At 37.8% G+C, this 19,086-nt stretch overlaps 1 protein-coding gene across 1 annotated transcript; it reads left to right on the forward strand.

The window, feature by feature from the left end:
- The first annotated feature begins 1,337 nt into the window (after nt 1–1,337).
- Nucleotides 1,338–12,142, forward strand: LOC127412230 (p53 apoptosis effector related to PMP-22-like). Its single transcript, XM_051648443.1, has 3 exons — nt 1,338–1,632; nt 5,250–5,390; nt 10,911–12,142. Exons 1-3 carry the CDS (start codon nt 1,428–1,430, stop codon nt 11,120–11,122), a joined length of 558 nt encoding a protein of 185 aa, XP_051504403.1. The 5' UTR covers nt 1,338–1,427; the 3' UTR covers nt 11,123–12,142.
- Nucleotides 12,143–19,086: the final 6,944 nt, after the last annotated feature.

Genomic DNA, 19,086 nt, shown 5'->3' on the forward strand with positions numbered 1-19,086 from the left:
TTGGACAACAGATAATTGGAAAAGAGTGTTTTGGATCTTAACCCCATTGAGCTTTTGTGGGATCAGCTAGACTGTAAGGTGCGTGAGAAGTGCCCGACAAGACAGCCACATCTGTGGCAAGTGCTACAGGAAGTGTGGGGTGAAATGTCACCTGAGTATCTGGACAAACTGACAGCTAGAATGCCAAGGATCTGCAAAGCTGTCATTGCTGCACGTGGAGGATTTTTTGATGAGAACTCTTTGAAGTAGTTTAAGAAGTTCTGAACATTATTCCAAACTTTTGGCCACCAGTGTGTGAGTGTGTGTGTATATATATATATATATATATATATATATACGTTTTTATTTTTATATATATATATATATATATATATATATATATATATATATATATATATATATATATTACATTTATAGTGCAGATTAAGGTTATTCAGGGATGCTAGTGCGTCAGATGCTGGAAATGTCCCGCCCCTTACTTAAACGGAAAATATGATTGGTTAGCAAATGTCCAACGATGGTAAGATCGGATCATTTTACTGACTTGAATCTTTGAGTCATCGTTCAGCAAAATGAACGAATCTTTATTCAAGTCATTTAGTTCATTTAAGCAGAATTAAATTAAAATTGTAAATTTAAAGCCAAGGACAAATTATGAGAAACAGAAATGATTAGTTCACCTCTGGAATCTTCTTGTCCGAGTCGTTCGTTCTTTTGTCACGTGACAGCCGTATGTACTTAGACCAGACCACTCGAGAGGTGAACTAATCATTTCCGTTTCCTGTACAGCACCTATGCGGTTTTCACGTAATAAACAAACGGATGTTGCGCAATGCACATGCGCGGCCAACACAAAATGAACGAATCACTCTCTGAGACTACTCGTTCTTCTGAGTCACATAAAAGATTCGTTCATGAACGACCCATCACTAGTCTGAAATGAACCTTCTGATTGGAGGAGCAGCTTAAAATTCGGACAGTCTATCTTGCCTGTGCCATCAGTTGCGCTCCTAATCCTTTTTATTTCACTTTGAAGCTTATGAATATTGTTCATGGTAGCCAAATAAAATCGACATTTTTGATACAATATCAGTATCGGAAGTATAGATACTTTAGGATCAATCGGCCCATCCCTACTTCAGACACAAACAAAGCATGAGGGTGAATAAAAACTGTTTAACTATTATGGTAAATTACTGTAAAAGCGAAATTATTACAGTGCAGTATGATTAAGAGTGTGTCATGTCAGTTCTCATTGAAGGCCCAACCCTGAGAGCTTTTAAACAGGTTGAGCTCCTCCAGATCAGATCAGGTTTCACTGCGGGGTGGAGCTCCAGGAGAGTTAAGAAAAACACTTGGCCCGAAAACACCCAACACAACGGTTGTACACATCGGTTACGACACACAAATCTGCGTTATTGGCGAAAATGTTTCGTTGTGGAATCTCTTACCCAAGATGCAGGTGGATCCTTCCTCTGCTTCTGCTGTTTGCGGTGATTTTTGACATTATTGCCATCGCAGCGCAGTCTGGATGGGTTGAAGACCAGGGCGCCAAAACACACTACGCCAGCATGTGGAAACAGTGTCGAGGCCGCAACGATAATTGGGAATGCAAATCCCTCATGGAGATGCGTAAGTATTCAATCGTAATAATGAGACGAAGTCTAACGATTTTAATCCCGGTTTAGGATCAATACTAAAAGGTAGATTGATGTGCGAAACAACTTTTTTAAAAAGAATAATCATTGAAATATTTAGAGTAATTCAATCGTTTTAAACATTACACCCGAACTTTATCTTGTTTGTTTGTTATCATAGTTTCAGAAAACAACCCTTTGTGGTTCAGAAAAGTTAATTCAATTTACTCAGATTTGACTTTGAAATTGTTAACTTGTAAGCATGTTGTAATAACAGTGATGGATTATGTAATTACATTGGTTTATGGTTTGGGGAATATTTGAGAAGGGTGGGGGGTGGTGATAAAAGAGTTTGACGAAGTTTGCAAATAGAGTCGCACACAACCAGTTGAACCAGTCAATCAGTCCGTTAATGTGAAGGAAAATTGAGACTTGACAGCTTTACAAAGAGGTTGAGCTCTAGGCCTAACCCGACATTTTGTTTTATTGTAATCAATGGGAAACCGTTTCTCAATGGATAGATTTGTTATTTTCAAAACTTTGTCAGTAGAACATGTTGCATGTGAAAACTTAGACCTATCTGTGTTGTTCTGTTCATTACTATAAAGTAAAAAGTAGCAGTTGTTTACAGAATAGACTGAACACGTTTACACAAAGTATTTGTTATGAGCAAATAGCATGGAGTAGTACAAGAAAACTTCAGTTTTGGGACCACAGTGTCGATTGTAAGTTTTTATTTACAATGTTTTATTTCATAGCCTTTCCTGCCACAGATCACTTTTGCTGAGCCATGTGATTAGATCTGGAGTCAGACCAAAAAATACTAGTCATATTCATCAGATATTTTTGTCATACCCAACCACACCCTTCCAACCCTCACCCCACCCGCCTCCACCTCAGGCACAGGGTGTGACTGTATTCCCGCAATTTGGAGCAAAAACACATTCCTGTATTGAGGTTTAGGAAGACTATCAAAAACAAAAGCCTTAGTGAAACTGATTCATCACTGAGTGAAACTAGTTAATCATTGCTGTAGATCTGTTAATGTGTAACCAGCCATATCACTGACATTTTCCTGTTGTATTCATTATTGTTTCTTTTTGAAGTTCATTGTGTTAATGTTGCTGATGACATCAATCATATATATATATATATATATATATAATCATCAATCAGTTTTTAGCTGTTTGGCTAGATGGTCTTAAAGCTTGGGTGTAAAATTGGGTATTGATGATGGTAGGGTTTAGTGTTAGGAGACTACTGAATTATCCCAACCAATATTTCTGGCAAACACACTTGTGACTGAATTCAATGTAAGGATTTAGTTAATGAGTTACTGTCTAGCACACTACGGTGAATAAAGCCTTTTTATACTTTTGCCTGGCACGGCAATGGCTCCTATGCGTGCAGCTTTTGGCGGCCCAAGGTATTTTATACTTAATGCGCATCAGTATGATAATAATAATGTTCGCTACACATATGCAAGAGGTGAACAAAACAAAATGCTAAGAGCCAGTAGTAGGCTATTTAAAATGTCTGTCTGTTGCTAAACTCATGCACTTTTATTCATTTACAGTTAAGATACTAGTGTTTTGGGGGGCCTGGGTAGCTCAGTGAGTATTGACACTGACTACCACCCCTGAAGTCACGAGTTAGAATCTAGGACTCCAGCAAGGTCTCCTAAGCAACCAAATTGGCCCGGTTGCTAGGGAGGGTAGAGTCACATGGGGTTACCTTCTCATGGTCACTATAATGTGGTTCTCGCTCTCGGTGGGGTGCGTGGTGAGTTGTGCGTGGATGCCACGGAGAATAGCGTGAAGCCTCGACACGCACTATGTCTCCACGGTAACGCACTCAACAAGCCACATGATAAGATGCGTAGATTGACGTTCTAAGATGCGGAGGCAACTGAGATTGGTCTTCCACCACCTGGATTGAGGCGAGTCACTACACAGCCACGAGGACATTCCAAATTGGGGAGAAAAGGGGAGAAAATCACAAACAAAAAACTGCATGAAAAGTAAAAAAATATTAGCATGTGCACAACAACGTGAAACGGAGCCTCGCAAAGGCTAGGCGACAGCTGCGATGATGTCACTTTGTGCGTGTGAACCTCGAGATCACCGGCTGCGTCAAGTATAAACCAGGCTTTACTCACGCTTTGTTTATGTTTGATATATTCATTCTGGCACAAACCACTGCAGACATTGTGCCACCTCAAAAGAATCTAGATTTTTAAAAATAAAATCATCCTCTTTGTATTGTTTGAACATTTTTATTCAGTGTACAAAAGGAGGTGGACAGATTACGTACTTATATAAACACTTTCTTAACAAAAACAACTAAACTCATGAACTCGCATCTTTCAATATGATTGCACAGGAAATCGGCAAGCTATTTCCGAATGTTCATGTACCCTGAAATCGACACCATTCTGCTGAATTACTGACAAATGCCATCCCCCATCAGACGTTGTGGCGTCAATTCAAATGTGTTTATCCTTCCCTGTGGCGCTACTAATAGTGTATTGCGAAATCTTTGAGACACGGGTTCTGGTCTCCTGGAAACCAGGAAAAAATCACATTCATTCGGAGATCCATGGGTTCAAGTCCTGTGGAAACCAGGAAGTAATCGCGTTCACATAAAAAGTGATGAGCATGATTCGGAGGTTGCATTTTTGCTTTAAAATTAAATGTTTTCACAGTGATGGTTAGGTTTAGGGACATTTCGGGACATTTCACCTCAACAACACCTCCAGTTTAGGCCACTGGGGGCAGTAGTTAGAATTTTGGTAAGAGCAGACCAATTTAAATATCAGAACACAGTGTTAGCCTGGCATGTTTATCCACCTTATTTTTCAATGTAACTGGGGCACGGACATTATAAACCATACAAAAATACTAAATTATGCTAATTTATATTGCAGACTGGTAATATATGCCATCATATTATTATCAATAATTTTAATAAACACATTGGTTCGGAGCGCATATACTGTAGATTTACCATTTATCACATTTTGCCATTGTTTCATCACACACTATTAATAACTATTAATGAAAGACATCAGGTGCTGAAACGAACAGTCCTTAGCTCCGTTTGTCATGGCTACCACAAACGTAACACAACCAGGAGAGAGCTTAGCTTGCACTTTTATAAAATAATAATGCATTGTCACGCTCTTGGTAATGTAAGAAGCAGATTTTTTTATCATCTCTTCAATACAACACCCAGCAACAACTGAATGATCCACTTTTTTTTACTGTAAATGCTGTTCTTAGAAAATTATCCTACATAACCATATTATTCTGATGTACGTCCTGTGGTTGTGTGATAGTTCATAAGCGTACATTAAATTCTGGTATTATTCTACTCCTAGTAATTTACATTGCAGCCAATAACACCAAAACCTGCCAGAAATGCAACCGCTAGCTTATTTCTGCATCACAAAAAATGGTGGATAGTCCTTACCAAACCTACGCCCTTGGTTTAAGCTGCAAACCCACAGAGGGTAATTTTTTTTTACAGTTTTATAATAGTTTATAATGGTTATTGACATTAATTAAATAAGTGATTTGTCATTGAAAAATCTTTCTCTTGGTTCTTTTTCAGCATGGGCTCAGGCTGTGGCTGCTCTGATGATCATCGGCCTCATCATCCTCATCATCGCCTTCATCATCTCATTCGTCGCTCTCTGTTGTACTCTCAACATTAGTCTGCTGCCTTTAATTGGAAGCCTCCTTATTCTGGCTGGTAAGAGCATTTTTTTACTTTGGTGTTTGGAAATAAGGGTGTGAAATTGGCAAAAATTCAATATCCAAATGCGCACCTGTGCAAAGTTCCACATTTTGTGTGTGTGTGGGGAACAAGACTATTTTATTTGCAGTTTCATCCTGCACATGGGTAGTTGACAAATAACATGCAGTGTCCATATAATGTTCATGCAGTGTGACAAATAGTTTGTTTTTGCAGTTACAAATATTGCCTGTAGTCTCTCATTTAATATGAGGTCATAAAAACTGCATGCAGTGTCAACCTGCAATCGTTACCTTTCGGAGCTATTTCTACCCTATATTACCCTTAAAATGAGTTCTGCTGGTATAACCTAAAGTAGTCAGGCATGTTAAATAATATTTTTGACTTCAGTAAAACCATTTAGTTTAGATGTTACAACATGAAGTGCATATTTTCAGTTTCTATTACATTTGTTAAATTATTGAAGAAGAATTAGAAACATTTTGTTTAAAACAGTTTTAGATATTAGATAATTATAGTATTTTACACTGCAGGGCACTGCTGAAACTGCTGGAAATTTCATGTGATTTGACCTCTCTTTAGCCACTTTTGGTGAACCCAACTCTTTGTAAGGAAATACCATTGAATTCAATACACAGGAAGAACCTTCCCATCACTTTGATGACTTGAGCGTCTTCCCAATAATACATCGGCATAGGATGGGGCAGTATGATGGTTTATACTGTGCAATGGTAGAAATTTGTGTGGGTATTATGGGCCAGACTGCTTTATTACATTAATTTAATGTGAGAGCGATGGAAAAACATGGAGTAATGCAAAAATACAGAGTTGGGTGTGTCTCAAACAATGTAATGCAGTGTTTAGATATTTATGGTGGCCAAGCAGCGTCGCAGCTTGTCGGATCATAATACGGCGAAAAAATTTTAAACTAAAAAAAAAATAAAAAAAATATTTGAAAAGTTTTTATTTACCTCAAAAATATTAGAAAACATCACTTAATTAACATAAATACATTAAGTTACACCATTGAAACTTATTTTTAGGGGTAAGATCAGGTAGTAATAGCTCCTTTTTATATATATATATATATAAATGTTTTCCTCAATCTGAGTTGTTCAAGACTTTGTGGCTTGTCCTAGACTTGCAATCTAAACATACTTAAAACATACTTTAAACACACACACACACACACACACACACTAATGCACACTCATACACACACAAACACACACGCACACACACACACACAGATCAAGATACAAAAAACAAAGTCTGAGTAAAGTATATACTTAGTTGTGGAAGCTGCACCTTTCAGACAAAACACTACATCTTTCTCTTATGGAAACAAAGAAAGTCAAGTAAACTAATTTACTTTATTCAGTTATTGAAATTTGAAATAAATGATTGGGAACAAAATGTTTATTCTGTCTTCTCTTTGTAACACCATGGTCAGGTTTGACTAAACAATGCAGCATAAACTGACACTTCAAAACGATTTTTATTTTTTACTTTCACAAATAATAGTTTGATAAATATATATCCGGTTGCATAGTTTGTGATAATATAATCTAAATCTAAAATTAGAGCATCTTAAATTAAGTTACAACAAGCAATCAGACCACACAGTATCTGCAGCAGTCTACTGGTTATTATTGTTATGACATGATTTTAAAGTCTTGTAATTGTTCTTTTTTTCCACCATATGTCAGCAATCTGCCCCCAATACATATTTTCTTCATGTTTAAACTTTTAGAAGTGTAGGTTTTTACTTAATTGAAATTCATATAAATTTGCATATGCAAATGAATGGTGTAATTGAGAAATGTTCAAGTAAATCAGCATATGTAAATAGCATGAAATCCCAAAAGAATTGTTATAATGTTATAATTTGTTATAAAAAAAAGTGTCCTGGATATCACTGAGCTTTGTTGTGGTGTTGCCATGACTGCATGATTCCAAAGCAAAGCTTTCACCCCTCCCCCATCCACTTCACTAGTATTCAGGTGTGAAAGTTGTGAGGCTCATTCCTCACCAGATTGCATCATAGCCTCTCCTGTCTGATCTTTTGGGATGTCATATCTTAACTTGTGATAGTACACCCAAAAATGAACCTGTCATGCTAACATCTCCTTTTATGTAGTTTGGAACAACATGACATAGTACATTTTGGCTTAAATTTCATATTTGGGTGAATTATCCCTTTGCGTTTAAAATAGCACTTACTGTTGACTGGAAGTGAAATCCCCCCCCCCCCCCCACCCCCAAAATAAACATTTATATGTTTCATTTTGCTTTCATAATATCATACATATTGTTCCACTCCTTAAATGCACACCCTTAGGTTTCATTATGAACAGTATGTACTACTGTAAGCTAGCCTAATCTGAAGTTGTTAATAGATGTGTTGTGACAATACAAACTTGGCCAAGAGCTTCTGTGAACTATGCCAGTTTTAGCAATAGTTAATTCCCCATTGAATCAGATTATTACAGTGTTGTTTGCTGGAGGTGTCAGACAACCCTATATGAAAGTTCCCCACATGCCCAAACATGGCTCGCCCTCACTCACATGTACCTGCAACACTCTTAGTTACGCCCTTCCCTCTTACAGGGAATAATGACTTTATGGAGCCCTGCATGCCAAAGTGATCTCATTAGTGTTTGTATGTCAAGTGTAGTTCTAGCAAACAAATGTCCGTTGAAGGGTACAATATCAATGCATTTAAAGCATCTATAATGTAAAGCCTTTTACGTATAAACAGCTTTAGTGACGTACAAATGTTTACGAATCGTTTCATTAAGAATATTGAGTTCTTAGGTTGATTTTATTGTGTTTATTAGGGCTGGGTAAAAATATCGATTTTCCAACTTAACGCAATCTTCAATTGAGCAATCCCGATATCGATTCTTAAAATCCCAAAATCAATCTCTTACTCTACTACAATGCAACAAAATTTCATGCTAAACCCCTAAAAATGTCTGTGATTCGCAACTGGCTGGTAAATGTTCAAATTTCACTCACCAGTGATTGAGTAGTATAGTGGCAAGATCCTATTCTTCTTCTTCTTCTTCTTCTTCTTCTTCTTCTTTCGGCTGCTCCTATCAGGGGTCACCATAGCAGAGCATCCTTGATCCGCATATTTGACTTGGCACAGGTTTTATGCCGGATGCCCTTCCTGACGCAACCCCCAGTGGCTGGGGGACTCTAGTGGCGAGATCCTTTTACTGTGTGTTAAGCCATGCATACACTACACGAATTGCAGTCGGCGCCCTGCGACTCACAGTCGGGCTTTTTCGGCATGCTCGTGCGAACACTTCAGGACTGTAGTGTATCAACTACACGACAATTCTTCCCCGACTGAGACCATGTGTACACCTGGTATTAAGATATGTTTTGGATGATCCGATCACCGTTACACCTGGTCGTCTCTTTTGACCACTTGTGTTCGGATTTCAAGGAGGAAGTCTTTAATTTCATGAGGTCATACATCAATCATTACGTCTGTGATTTACTAAATGATAAAAAAGCATAAAAAAATAAAAACCAGAGCATAGTTTCTCTTAATATTCCCAAAAATGACATTTAGAGCAGAATTCTGAGTTATTTTAGTGTAGTACCTGTAACTAAGCTTCTAGTTTGCCTGCTGCGCATATCTGTGTCCCTATTATACATGTTCATTCATTCACTTTTTTTAATTTCAGATCGTACGCTAATTCCCTTGAAATCTGCGTGGAACTGGCAAATAACCGGTCATTTCAGCTGCCTTTAGCGTCGTCCCAATTCAAACGGATTGCCAAAAATGCATTCATTCACAAACTCGCACAGTTTATTCTTAATACATGTAAAAAAATAAATTAAAAAAATGGAAGAGTGGCTCTTACCCATTTTCGTGATTCATTGGCACCATTTGCAAAAGAAAAAAAAAACAGCTGAAAATAATAAAGACAGCGGGTAGGGAGATGTGGATGATTTTTTATTTTATTTTCTAATTATTGTTTGTCTCCTGCTACCCAAATCTTGCTCTACTCTTTCAACAAACATGAAAGAACGGCTTGCACCCATTTTGCTATTTGCGAAAGAAACATTTAAGAAAAACAGCTGAAAATAATTTACGACGTGTTGGTCAAGTTTCATTTTATTATATTCAAATAATTTTTTGTTTTCTGCTTCCTAATACCTTGCCCTCCTCTTGCGTTCTTTCTATATTTCATTGGATGTGGTCTTTTGCTCATCGGAACAGTGCGCACACATGATCACGTCTAGATATCAAGCAGTTTTGAAAACTGTCGCAGTGCCTGGGACTCGTCTCGGCCTGTCGCAGGAGTCAGCACACAACAAGACCTTTCATCGTGAGATCCAAGACTCAAAACATCAAAGGAGATGAGCTTGATTCGTGTAGTGTCCACTAGGCATTAAGAGTAAAAGTTTGGTTTGACTCGTTCTGTGTAATGTGTGTACAAAGACAAGATAGCTATAATGTGACCAAACTGATTTATAAAATTAATATTCTAATTATGTACCAAGTTAGAAGGTTCCCTGTATAATTAACAGCATTAGCAGAGAATTTCCTTCATACGTAAGCAAAATAGACATTAGAGCTGAAATATACCCAAAGAATCGGAATTTAATCAAATAAGAATCGAATCGAGAGCTTGTGAATTGGATTCTATTTGAATCGAGATATATGTTGTGTAAATAATATTTAAAATAAATGAGATTAATTAAAGGGATTGTTCACCCAAAAATGAAAATTCTCTCATCATTTACTCATGCCATCCCAGATGTGTATGACTTTCTTTCTTCTACTGAACACAAACAAAGATTTTTAGAAGAATATTTTAGCTCTGTAGGTCCGTACAATGCAAGTGAATGGTGATTAGGCCTTTGAAGCTCCAAAAAGGAGATAAAGTCAACATAAAAGTAATCCATAAAACTCCAGTGGTTTAATCCATGTCTTCTGAAGCGATCCAGTTGGTTTTGGGTGAGAACAGACCAAAATATTACTCCTTTTTCACTGTACATGACAGCAGTCTCCTTGGTGATCACTTTACACTTCCTATAGTGCCATCTAACGCTCTGCGCATGAGTCAAGTACTAGGAAGTGTAATCGTGCTTCAAATCTTGATCTGTTCTCACCCAAAACCAACAGGATCACTTCAGAAGAATATAGAAGACTTGATTAAACACTGGAGTTTTATGGATTACTTTTATGCTAACTTTATCTCCTTTTTGGAGCATCAAAATCTGATTACCATTCACTTGCATTGTACGGACCTACAGAGCTGAAATATTCTTCTAAAAATCTTCGTTTGTGTTCTGCAGAAGAAATAAAGTCAATCACATCTGGGATGGCATGAGGTTGAGTAGATGATGAGAATTTTCATTTTTGGGTGAACTCTCCCTTTAAATATGTTTAATGCCATTACATTTGTTTATTTTATAACATTTTACAGTGCAGATTAATCTTGTTCTCTGTAGTTTTGTGTTCTGACTGTATGACTGTATCTTTCATTACAGTAATTGTCCAGATAATTGCTCTGATCATCTACCCAGTCAAGTTCAACGAGATCATCTACGAAGGTTATTATGACTACACCTGGGCGTACGGCTTTGGTTGGGGCGCCACCATCCTGATGCTGGGGTGTGGTATCCTCTTCTGCTGTCTTCCCCGCTATGAGGATGAGCTCTCCGGCATGGCCAAGACCAAATACATCTACACCTCTGCCTGAAACCCCCAAATGTTCCACTGCTCCTAAAGGACTGTGTTTTGCTACCCAAACATAAATGTCAATGCTCACCGCACCACATTGTGCAAGATCTCCAAAAGTGTTGTCATTTTTACCTAAACAATGTGTAGGAGCTTACTGACTTTGATGAGGGCTGTGGTGATGCCCTTGTTCCTTACTCTCGGGACTAATGCAAACACCTTTTGCTTTTATTTTAGCTGGAATATTTTGGATGATTCACAAACAGACTGGGCTTTTGTATTTTGTCATGGGAATCCCCATAAAGCATTTTTTCTCAACATATGTTTAGTCATTTGCATTACAGTGTCCATGCAAATGTAATTAATTATAATAGTAGTAACACTATCAGAATGCATTTCCAAGCACCTCAGAACATGTAGTTTGTTTGTATTACTCAGTGCATACTAATGTAATTACACTGTAACTGTAATTTTTTATTTTATTTGTGTATCTCTTCAACATCTTTAAATATCAGCATTAAGAGAACCTTTTTGAAATGTTTATGCAGTTTTAAATGAATGTCATTCCATGCTGACCCTGTTTTGTTTATCATCATAGCAGTAATGTATAATAGACTGCACACTTGAATATCTCCAAAGTGCTCTTACTGTCAGCAAATAATTCATGGTTTGTGTGTGACTGGCCAAGGTCAGTGTGAATGGATAGGTTTTTATATTAAAAGTAAGCTTAGTTTTTCAGCAAAATAGATGATAAAAAAATAGTCTGATTTTTTTAAAGCTTAAAAAATATCTTGATACATTTGTGCCTTGATAAATTCACAGCTTAAAATAAGTACCTGATTCTCTCGATGCTTGTGTGGAAAATAAAAATACAAGCACAAGGAGATTTTATATAAAAGTATACTCAGCTAGGTTTGTAAACTATGTAATGTTGTAGGTTTTCTCTACATTCTGACTAAATGTTTTCACTGTTTTGAAGGTTCTATCAACTGAGGTTCTTTTTGTAAACCAATCTTCAATAAAAAGGGATATTTACTATTAAGATACCAGTTTCATCTTTCTTTAATTAAAGCCCAAGTATTGAAGGTGCATTGACACCTGTTCTATCTGGTTATGGTTTTATTTGTATTATTCTGCATCTTAAATGTTTTTCTGGCAAATTTAAATTAAACTTGTAAAGTTATGTTCCATTCCACAAGGCACTATACCAGACCAAAGTGCAAAAAACATGTTCACAAATTGTTACAACTTAACTAGCCAATGCTTCTTGGCATGACTTGGCTTTCAGAAAACTGATTTTCACTTTATCAGTCATATACCATTCCTCCATATTAACCAATTCTTTTCGATATTGCTTCTCCAAAAAAAGTTGAAGCAAAAAAAAAATGCGTTTGGTGCGCTTCTATGAAGGATACAGTGTGCCGTATTAATAAATAAATATTTCATTAAATGCATCAATATAGACGCCAAAATCATTTGCATTAAATAAATACATCATGAAATGCACCAATAATTAACATGTAACATTTCCTTTGGTCTCTTATGTATTTATTGACATTTATTTGAAACATTTTAGGATTTATTTATCTACATACAGTATTTATTTATTGACACATTTCATGATTTATTTATTAATATGTCAAACTGAATCCTCCATAGTGTTAAAGCTGCTACATAAATGAAACCCTTAAATGTGATTCATTCACATAAATGGAGGCAGAGTTTTCTGCTGAAAATGGCATGATGAGACACACCTGCTCTGTTCTGTCACATGTTCACTGCTTACAATACAACACTTTCAAAACAATGAGTAGAATGGAAAACTGAAAACAAAGGAAAACAAACTGATATCCTCATCATTTTCCATCATGTTTGAATATCACATTCCTCTCATGTTTTAAAGATGGGCTACAGTAACTAAACCAGAACCACAACTAAAATCTCACTTTTAATTAAAATGGCAATATTTTTAAAACACTGATTACAACCAAACACAGTTCTCCCCAACCCCTGTCCTGAATAACTCCAGAACTCTTTGTAGAAAATCAACCTTGTGCTAACAAACAACATTTATAATGCTGTATTCTTTGTTGATTGAAAATTTTGACCAAAAAAAAAAAAAAAACGTATTTAGAGAACATTATTCAGAGGTTGGTTTGACTAATTCTCATTATCATCATTTAAAGGCTCTTTCTGTTAAATTTGAAAAGGAATAGGACAGAGCAGATATATGTGATTACTTATGATTTATTAAATAACTAATCAGAGCACATTATGTAATTAAATTGAATTACATGGAAAGTATTTGAATTATATGAATATATTTATTAAATATATTTACAATTTGAACATATTATAGCTACATATTATTTTAATTATATATATGCTGAATTACCTTATATATACACCAATCAGCCACAGCATTAAAACCACCTGCCTAATATTGTGTAGGTCCTCCTCGTGCTGCCAAAACAGCGCCAACCCGCATCTCAGAATAGCATTCTGAGATGCTGTTCTTCTCACCACAATTGTACAGAGCGGTTATCTGAGTTACTGTAGACTTTGTCAGTTCAAACCAGTCTGGCCATTCTCTGTTGACCTCTCTCATTAACAAGACATTTCCATCCACAAAACTGCCGCTCACTGGATGTTTTTTGTTTTTGGCACCATTCTAGTAAATTCTAGAGACTGTTGTGTGTAAAAATCCCAGGAGATCAGCAGTTACAGAAATACTCAAACCAGCCCGACTGTCACCAACAATCATCCATGCGATTATCTAATCAGCCAATTGTGTGGCAGCAGTGCAGTGCATAATATCATGCAGATATGGGTCAGGAGCTTCAGTTAATGTTCACATCAATCATCAGAATGGGGAAAAAATGTGATCTCAGTGATTTGGACCATGGCATGATTGTAAGTGCCAGATGGGCTGGTTTGAGTATTTCTGTAACTGCTGATCTCCTGGGATTTTCACACACAACAGTCTCTAGAATTTACTCAGAATGGTGCCAAAAACAAAAAACATCCAGTGAGCGGCAGTTCTGTGGATGGAAATGTCTTGTTGATGAGAGAGGTCAACAGAGAATGTCCAGACTGGTTCGAACTGACAAAGTCTACAGTAACTCAGATAACTGCTCTGTACAATTGTGGTGAGAAGAATATCATCTCAGAATGCTATTCTGAGATGCAGGTTGGCACTGTTTTGGCAGCACTAGGAGGACCTACACAATATTAGACAGGTGTTTTTAATGTTGTGGCTGATCGGTGTATAGTACCATATACTGTTCATTTTAACCTAAAATCATGATGTTGGGGAAAAAAATTCATGAACATGTTGTGTGTCAACTTCCCTGCTATATGTGTCTTTTATTTTAGTGCTTTCTCTTACAAACACTTGTCAAATCTGCAAGTGGTTCTATGGATGTTGTTATTTTGTGACCATTTTTATACAGGTAGGGCCCCATTTACATTACACGTTAGTATCACTTCCAGCCACAAGGTGCCAGTAATGCTCTGTGTTATGTGATGTAACAATATCCAGCTGGGGAACTCAGAGCAGATGGTGATCTCTGTTACAGTAAGTTGTGAGGTCAGTGAAAGTGTCACAGGCACAGGTTGGAAACTTAAAAGAACAGATCAAAACAACTAGAATGATATATGGGCAAGTATTCATTGTTCTTGAATTTCTTTTCTTTTTATCTTTAGAATAAACAAGAACATTTGCTGTGAGTTAAAAGTACAGTTTGCATTTACAGGGTTCACACACCTTTTGACCAATGACTACTTTCCATTACTCTTTGAGGTTTTGAGATTGCACTCAAGGAGAAAAATGTCTTTCCATGGAAATATTGAATATTTTATAAACATTTTAATATTATATATTTTATTGAATATTTCACTATGACATATAACTATAGCACAATTTCAAATGCGTTTCGATGAATTTTGCTATTTTTAAGATTGTATTCTTTTCCTTGACTTACAGTTTAAAAATTCCCTGACATTTCCATTTCTATCAGTTTCCCATAACTGTGGCAACCCTATTAAAGAGGATTTCATCAACTTTTTGAAAATTACACTCTTCTTCAAAAGATCGCATTAGATGTAAAAACAAACCCACGCTTTTTGTAATATTTAAAAATGTCCTCTTAATAGAAGTTGCAGACTCTTCTTGCATTTGAAACGAACTCACGACTGGTGTTAAAAACTTGATTTCTGAATTACTAAAAGCCATTTTAATCTGCTGATCAAACATTTACTTAATACTGTCTGATTTTAACAGCATACAGTAAACAAGAACTTGTTATATGGATGGGGTTCAAAAGGTCAGAATGGGCAGGATCAAATCATATTCAGAGGCAGATGTTGGCATTTACAATTAATAATCTAGCCAGGGTATTGCATTTCACAACTCAGAACACAAATCTTGCAATTAATAGTGACCAACTGGTGAATGCATAACTTGCAGGGAAAAGTCAGACAATTGAAACCACTGTCTCAAACCCACCCCTCTTGTTTTGCATCTCAAAAACATCTAGCATATGCATATCAAACACCACCGCACCTGCTAAAACATTAGGCATCAGATGAAAAATGACAAATTAAGGATGCATTTGGAGCTGATTGCTGGGAGAACTCGAGCTGATATAGCTGACCCCACTAATGGGTGCCAACCAGTTGAATAGGGGAGGATACCCACAGATTGCACCGGCTCTTCAAACAGAACCCACACGCGTGCCTTTTCATTTATTTTTTGCACGAAAACCTGGGAAGTCTATAAAAATCAGCCTTTGCTCTCGTCACCGGCAGTTTACCACTAAAACATTTTTATAATCAGGCTTTATTGTTCATGCGCTCCTTGTGGGAGATGTGCCCATGCTCATTTTTTAAAAGGGCAAATCAACCATAATTCAGTTTATAAACTGCAGCAGGGCTGGCGTATGCACGGATGAATATTCATGAAGCTTCCTCAAGCTGCCACAGCATGGTGATTCATTAGGCATATGTAAATATCACTCACTTTAATTGCCCCTAAACTGACTCAACATAATGTTGTCATTAGCAAATTATTACTTATTTGTTATACTAATCGTACAGTATGGCATGAATGCAGCATCTCTACATATATGATTACAATTATAAAGCTCTTTCTCATAGGCTCCGCTCATGATGTGTGCTGTCCTCTCTCCAGTAATGGATTTCGGGTGTAGTCTGTGGGCAGTAATGAGTGAAGTTAGCTAGGTGTTCTGAGATGTTGGTGGATTCAATTCAACAAACTGCCACTTTTATGGGTTTGAGGCCAATGGTGTTCTGTCTCCAGCATCAGCCAATCACCAAACACTGAAGACATCACAGCTGTCACTGTGAAAAATCATCTCCTAAAAGATGATGATTATTACGATGATCTTCTTGTACAGGATATAATGGTGGTACTTTTTCACTGAAATTGTTGTGGTAATAGAAGTTCCTTTTTGTAGATGAGAAATACAAATGGATTGATGATCAAATCAACAATGATGAAGATGTAGAAATATTTTAGTTGTTCTCAGTAACATTTATCTGAGGACAGTACTATAGCATGTGTGTAAATAAATATTCTGAATTATATTTATTTATAAATATATATAAAACTTTGTTTTTTCACTATAAATCATATTTAAAACATGCAGTTGTTAAGTATTCAGACCCCTTCGTTTTTTCACATTTTATTATGTTGCAGCCTTACATTGATCAGCCACAACATTAAAACCTCTGAGAGGTTAAGTGTATAACATTTATTATCTCATTACAGTGGCACCTGCCAAAGGATGGGATATATTAGGCAGCAAGTGAACAGTCAGTTCTTGGATTTCATGTGTTGGAAGCAGGAAAAATGGGCAAGCGTAAGGATCTGAGCGACTTTGAAAGTGCCAAATTGTGATGGCTAGACGACTGGGTCAGAGCATCTCCAAAATGGCAGGTCTTGTGGTATGCAGTGGATAGTACCTTCAAAAAGCGGTCCAAGGAAGGACAACCGGTGAACCGGCAACAGGGTCATGGGTGCCCAAGGCTCAGTGATGCACGTGGGGAGCAATGGCTAGCCCGTCTGGTCCGATCCCACAGAAGAGCTACTGTAGCACAAATTGCTGAAAAACTTAATGCTGGCCATGATAGAAAGATGTCAGAACACACAGTGCATCGCAGCTTGCTGCGTATGGGGCTGCGTAGCCGCAGATCGGTCAGAGTGCCCATGCTGACCCCTGTCCACCGACAAAAGCGCCTACAATGGGCACGTGAGAGTCAGAACCGGACCATGGAGCAATGAAAGAAGGTGTTCTGGTCTGATTAATCACATTTTCTTTTAGATCATGTGGACGGCCGGGTGCATTTGCGTCGTTTACCAAGGGAAGAGATGGCAGCAGGATGCACTTTGGGAAGAAGGCAGGCCGGTGGAGGCAGTGTGATGCTCTGGACAATATTCTGCTGGAAAACCTTGGGTCCTGGCATGTGGATGTTACTTTGACATGTACCACCTACCTAAAGATTGTTGCAGACCACATACACCCCATCATGGCAGCGGTATTCTCTAATGACAGTGGCTTCTTTCAGCAGGATAATGCGCCCTGCCACACTGCAAAAATTAAGAACATGACAAAGAGTTCAAGATGTTGACTTGGCCTCCAAATTCCTCAGATCTCAATCCGATTGAGCATCTATGGGATGTGCTGGACCAACAAGTCCGATCCATGGAGGCCCCACCTCGCAACTTACAGGACTTAAAGGATCTGCTGCTAACATCTTGATGCCAGATACCACAGAACACCTTCAGAGGTCTTGTGGAGTCCATGCCTCGATGGGTCAGAGCTGTTTTGGCGGCACGAGTGGGACCTACATGATATTAGGCAGGTCGTTTTAATGTTGTGGCTGATTAGTGTATGCTAAAATGCTTTAAATTATTATTATTTTCACATCAATCTACACTCCATACCCCATAATGACAAAGCAAAAACCAGATTTTTGATAACTTTGCAAATGTATTAAAAATAAAAAACTGAAATATCAGATTGACATAAGTATTCAGACCCTTTGCTATGACACTTAAAATTTAGCTCAGGGGCATCCTATTTCTCTGGATCATCTTTGAGATGTTTCTGCACTTTGATTGGAGTCCACCTGTGGTATATTCAGTTGATTGGACATGATTTGGAAAGGCACACACCTGTTTATATAAGGTCTCACAGCTGAAAATGCATATTAGAGCAATAACCAAGCCATGAGGTCAAAGGAACTGCCTGAAGAGCTCAGAGACAGGATTGTGTCAGCACGTATCTGGAGAAATTTTGGCTGCATTGAAGGTTCCCAAGAGCACAGTGGCCCCCACAATTCTTAAATGGAAGAAGATTGGAACAACCAGGTCTCTTCCAAGAGCTGGCCACCCAGCCAAACTGAGCGATGGGAGAAAATTGCAGAAAGATAACCATCTCTGCAACACTCCACCGATCTGGGCTTTATGGAAGAGTGGCCAGACGGAAGCCTCTCCTCAGTGCAAGACACAAAAAAGCACCTAAAGGACTCTCAGACTGTGAGAAACAAGATTCTCTGGTCTGATGAAACAAAGATTGAACTGTTTGGCCTCAACTCCAAGCGTCATGTCTGGTGGAAACCAGGCACCGCTCATCACCTGTGCAATACCATCCCAACGAAGCATGGTGGTGGTAGCATCATGATGTGGGGGTGTTTTTCAGCAGCAGGGACTGGGGGTCTGGTCAGGGTTGAAGGAAAGCTGAACACAGCAAAATACAGAGATATCCTTAATGAAAACCTGGTCCAGAGTGCTCAGAACCTCAGACTGAGCCGAAGGTTCACCTTCCAACAGGATAATGACCCTAAGGACACAGCCAAGACAATGCAAGAGTGGCTTAGGAACAACTCTGTGAATGTCCTTGAGTGGCCCAGCCAGATCCCGGACTTGAACCCAAACAAACATCTCTGGAGAGACCTGAAAAT

Source organism: Myxocyprinus asiaticus, chromosome 21, assembly GCF_019703515.2.
Source record: "Myxocyprinus asiaticus isolate MX2 ecotype Aquarium Trade chromosome 21, UBuf_Myxa_2, whole genome shotgun sequence".
Classification (NCBI taxonomy): domain Eukaryota; kingdom Metazoa; phylum Chordata; class Actinopteri; order Cypriniformes; family Catostomidae; genus Myxocyprinus; species Myxocyprinus asiaticus.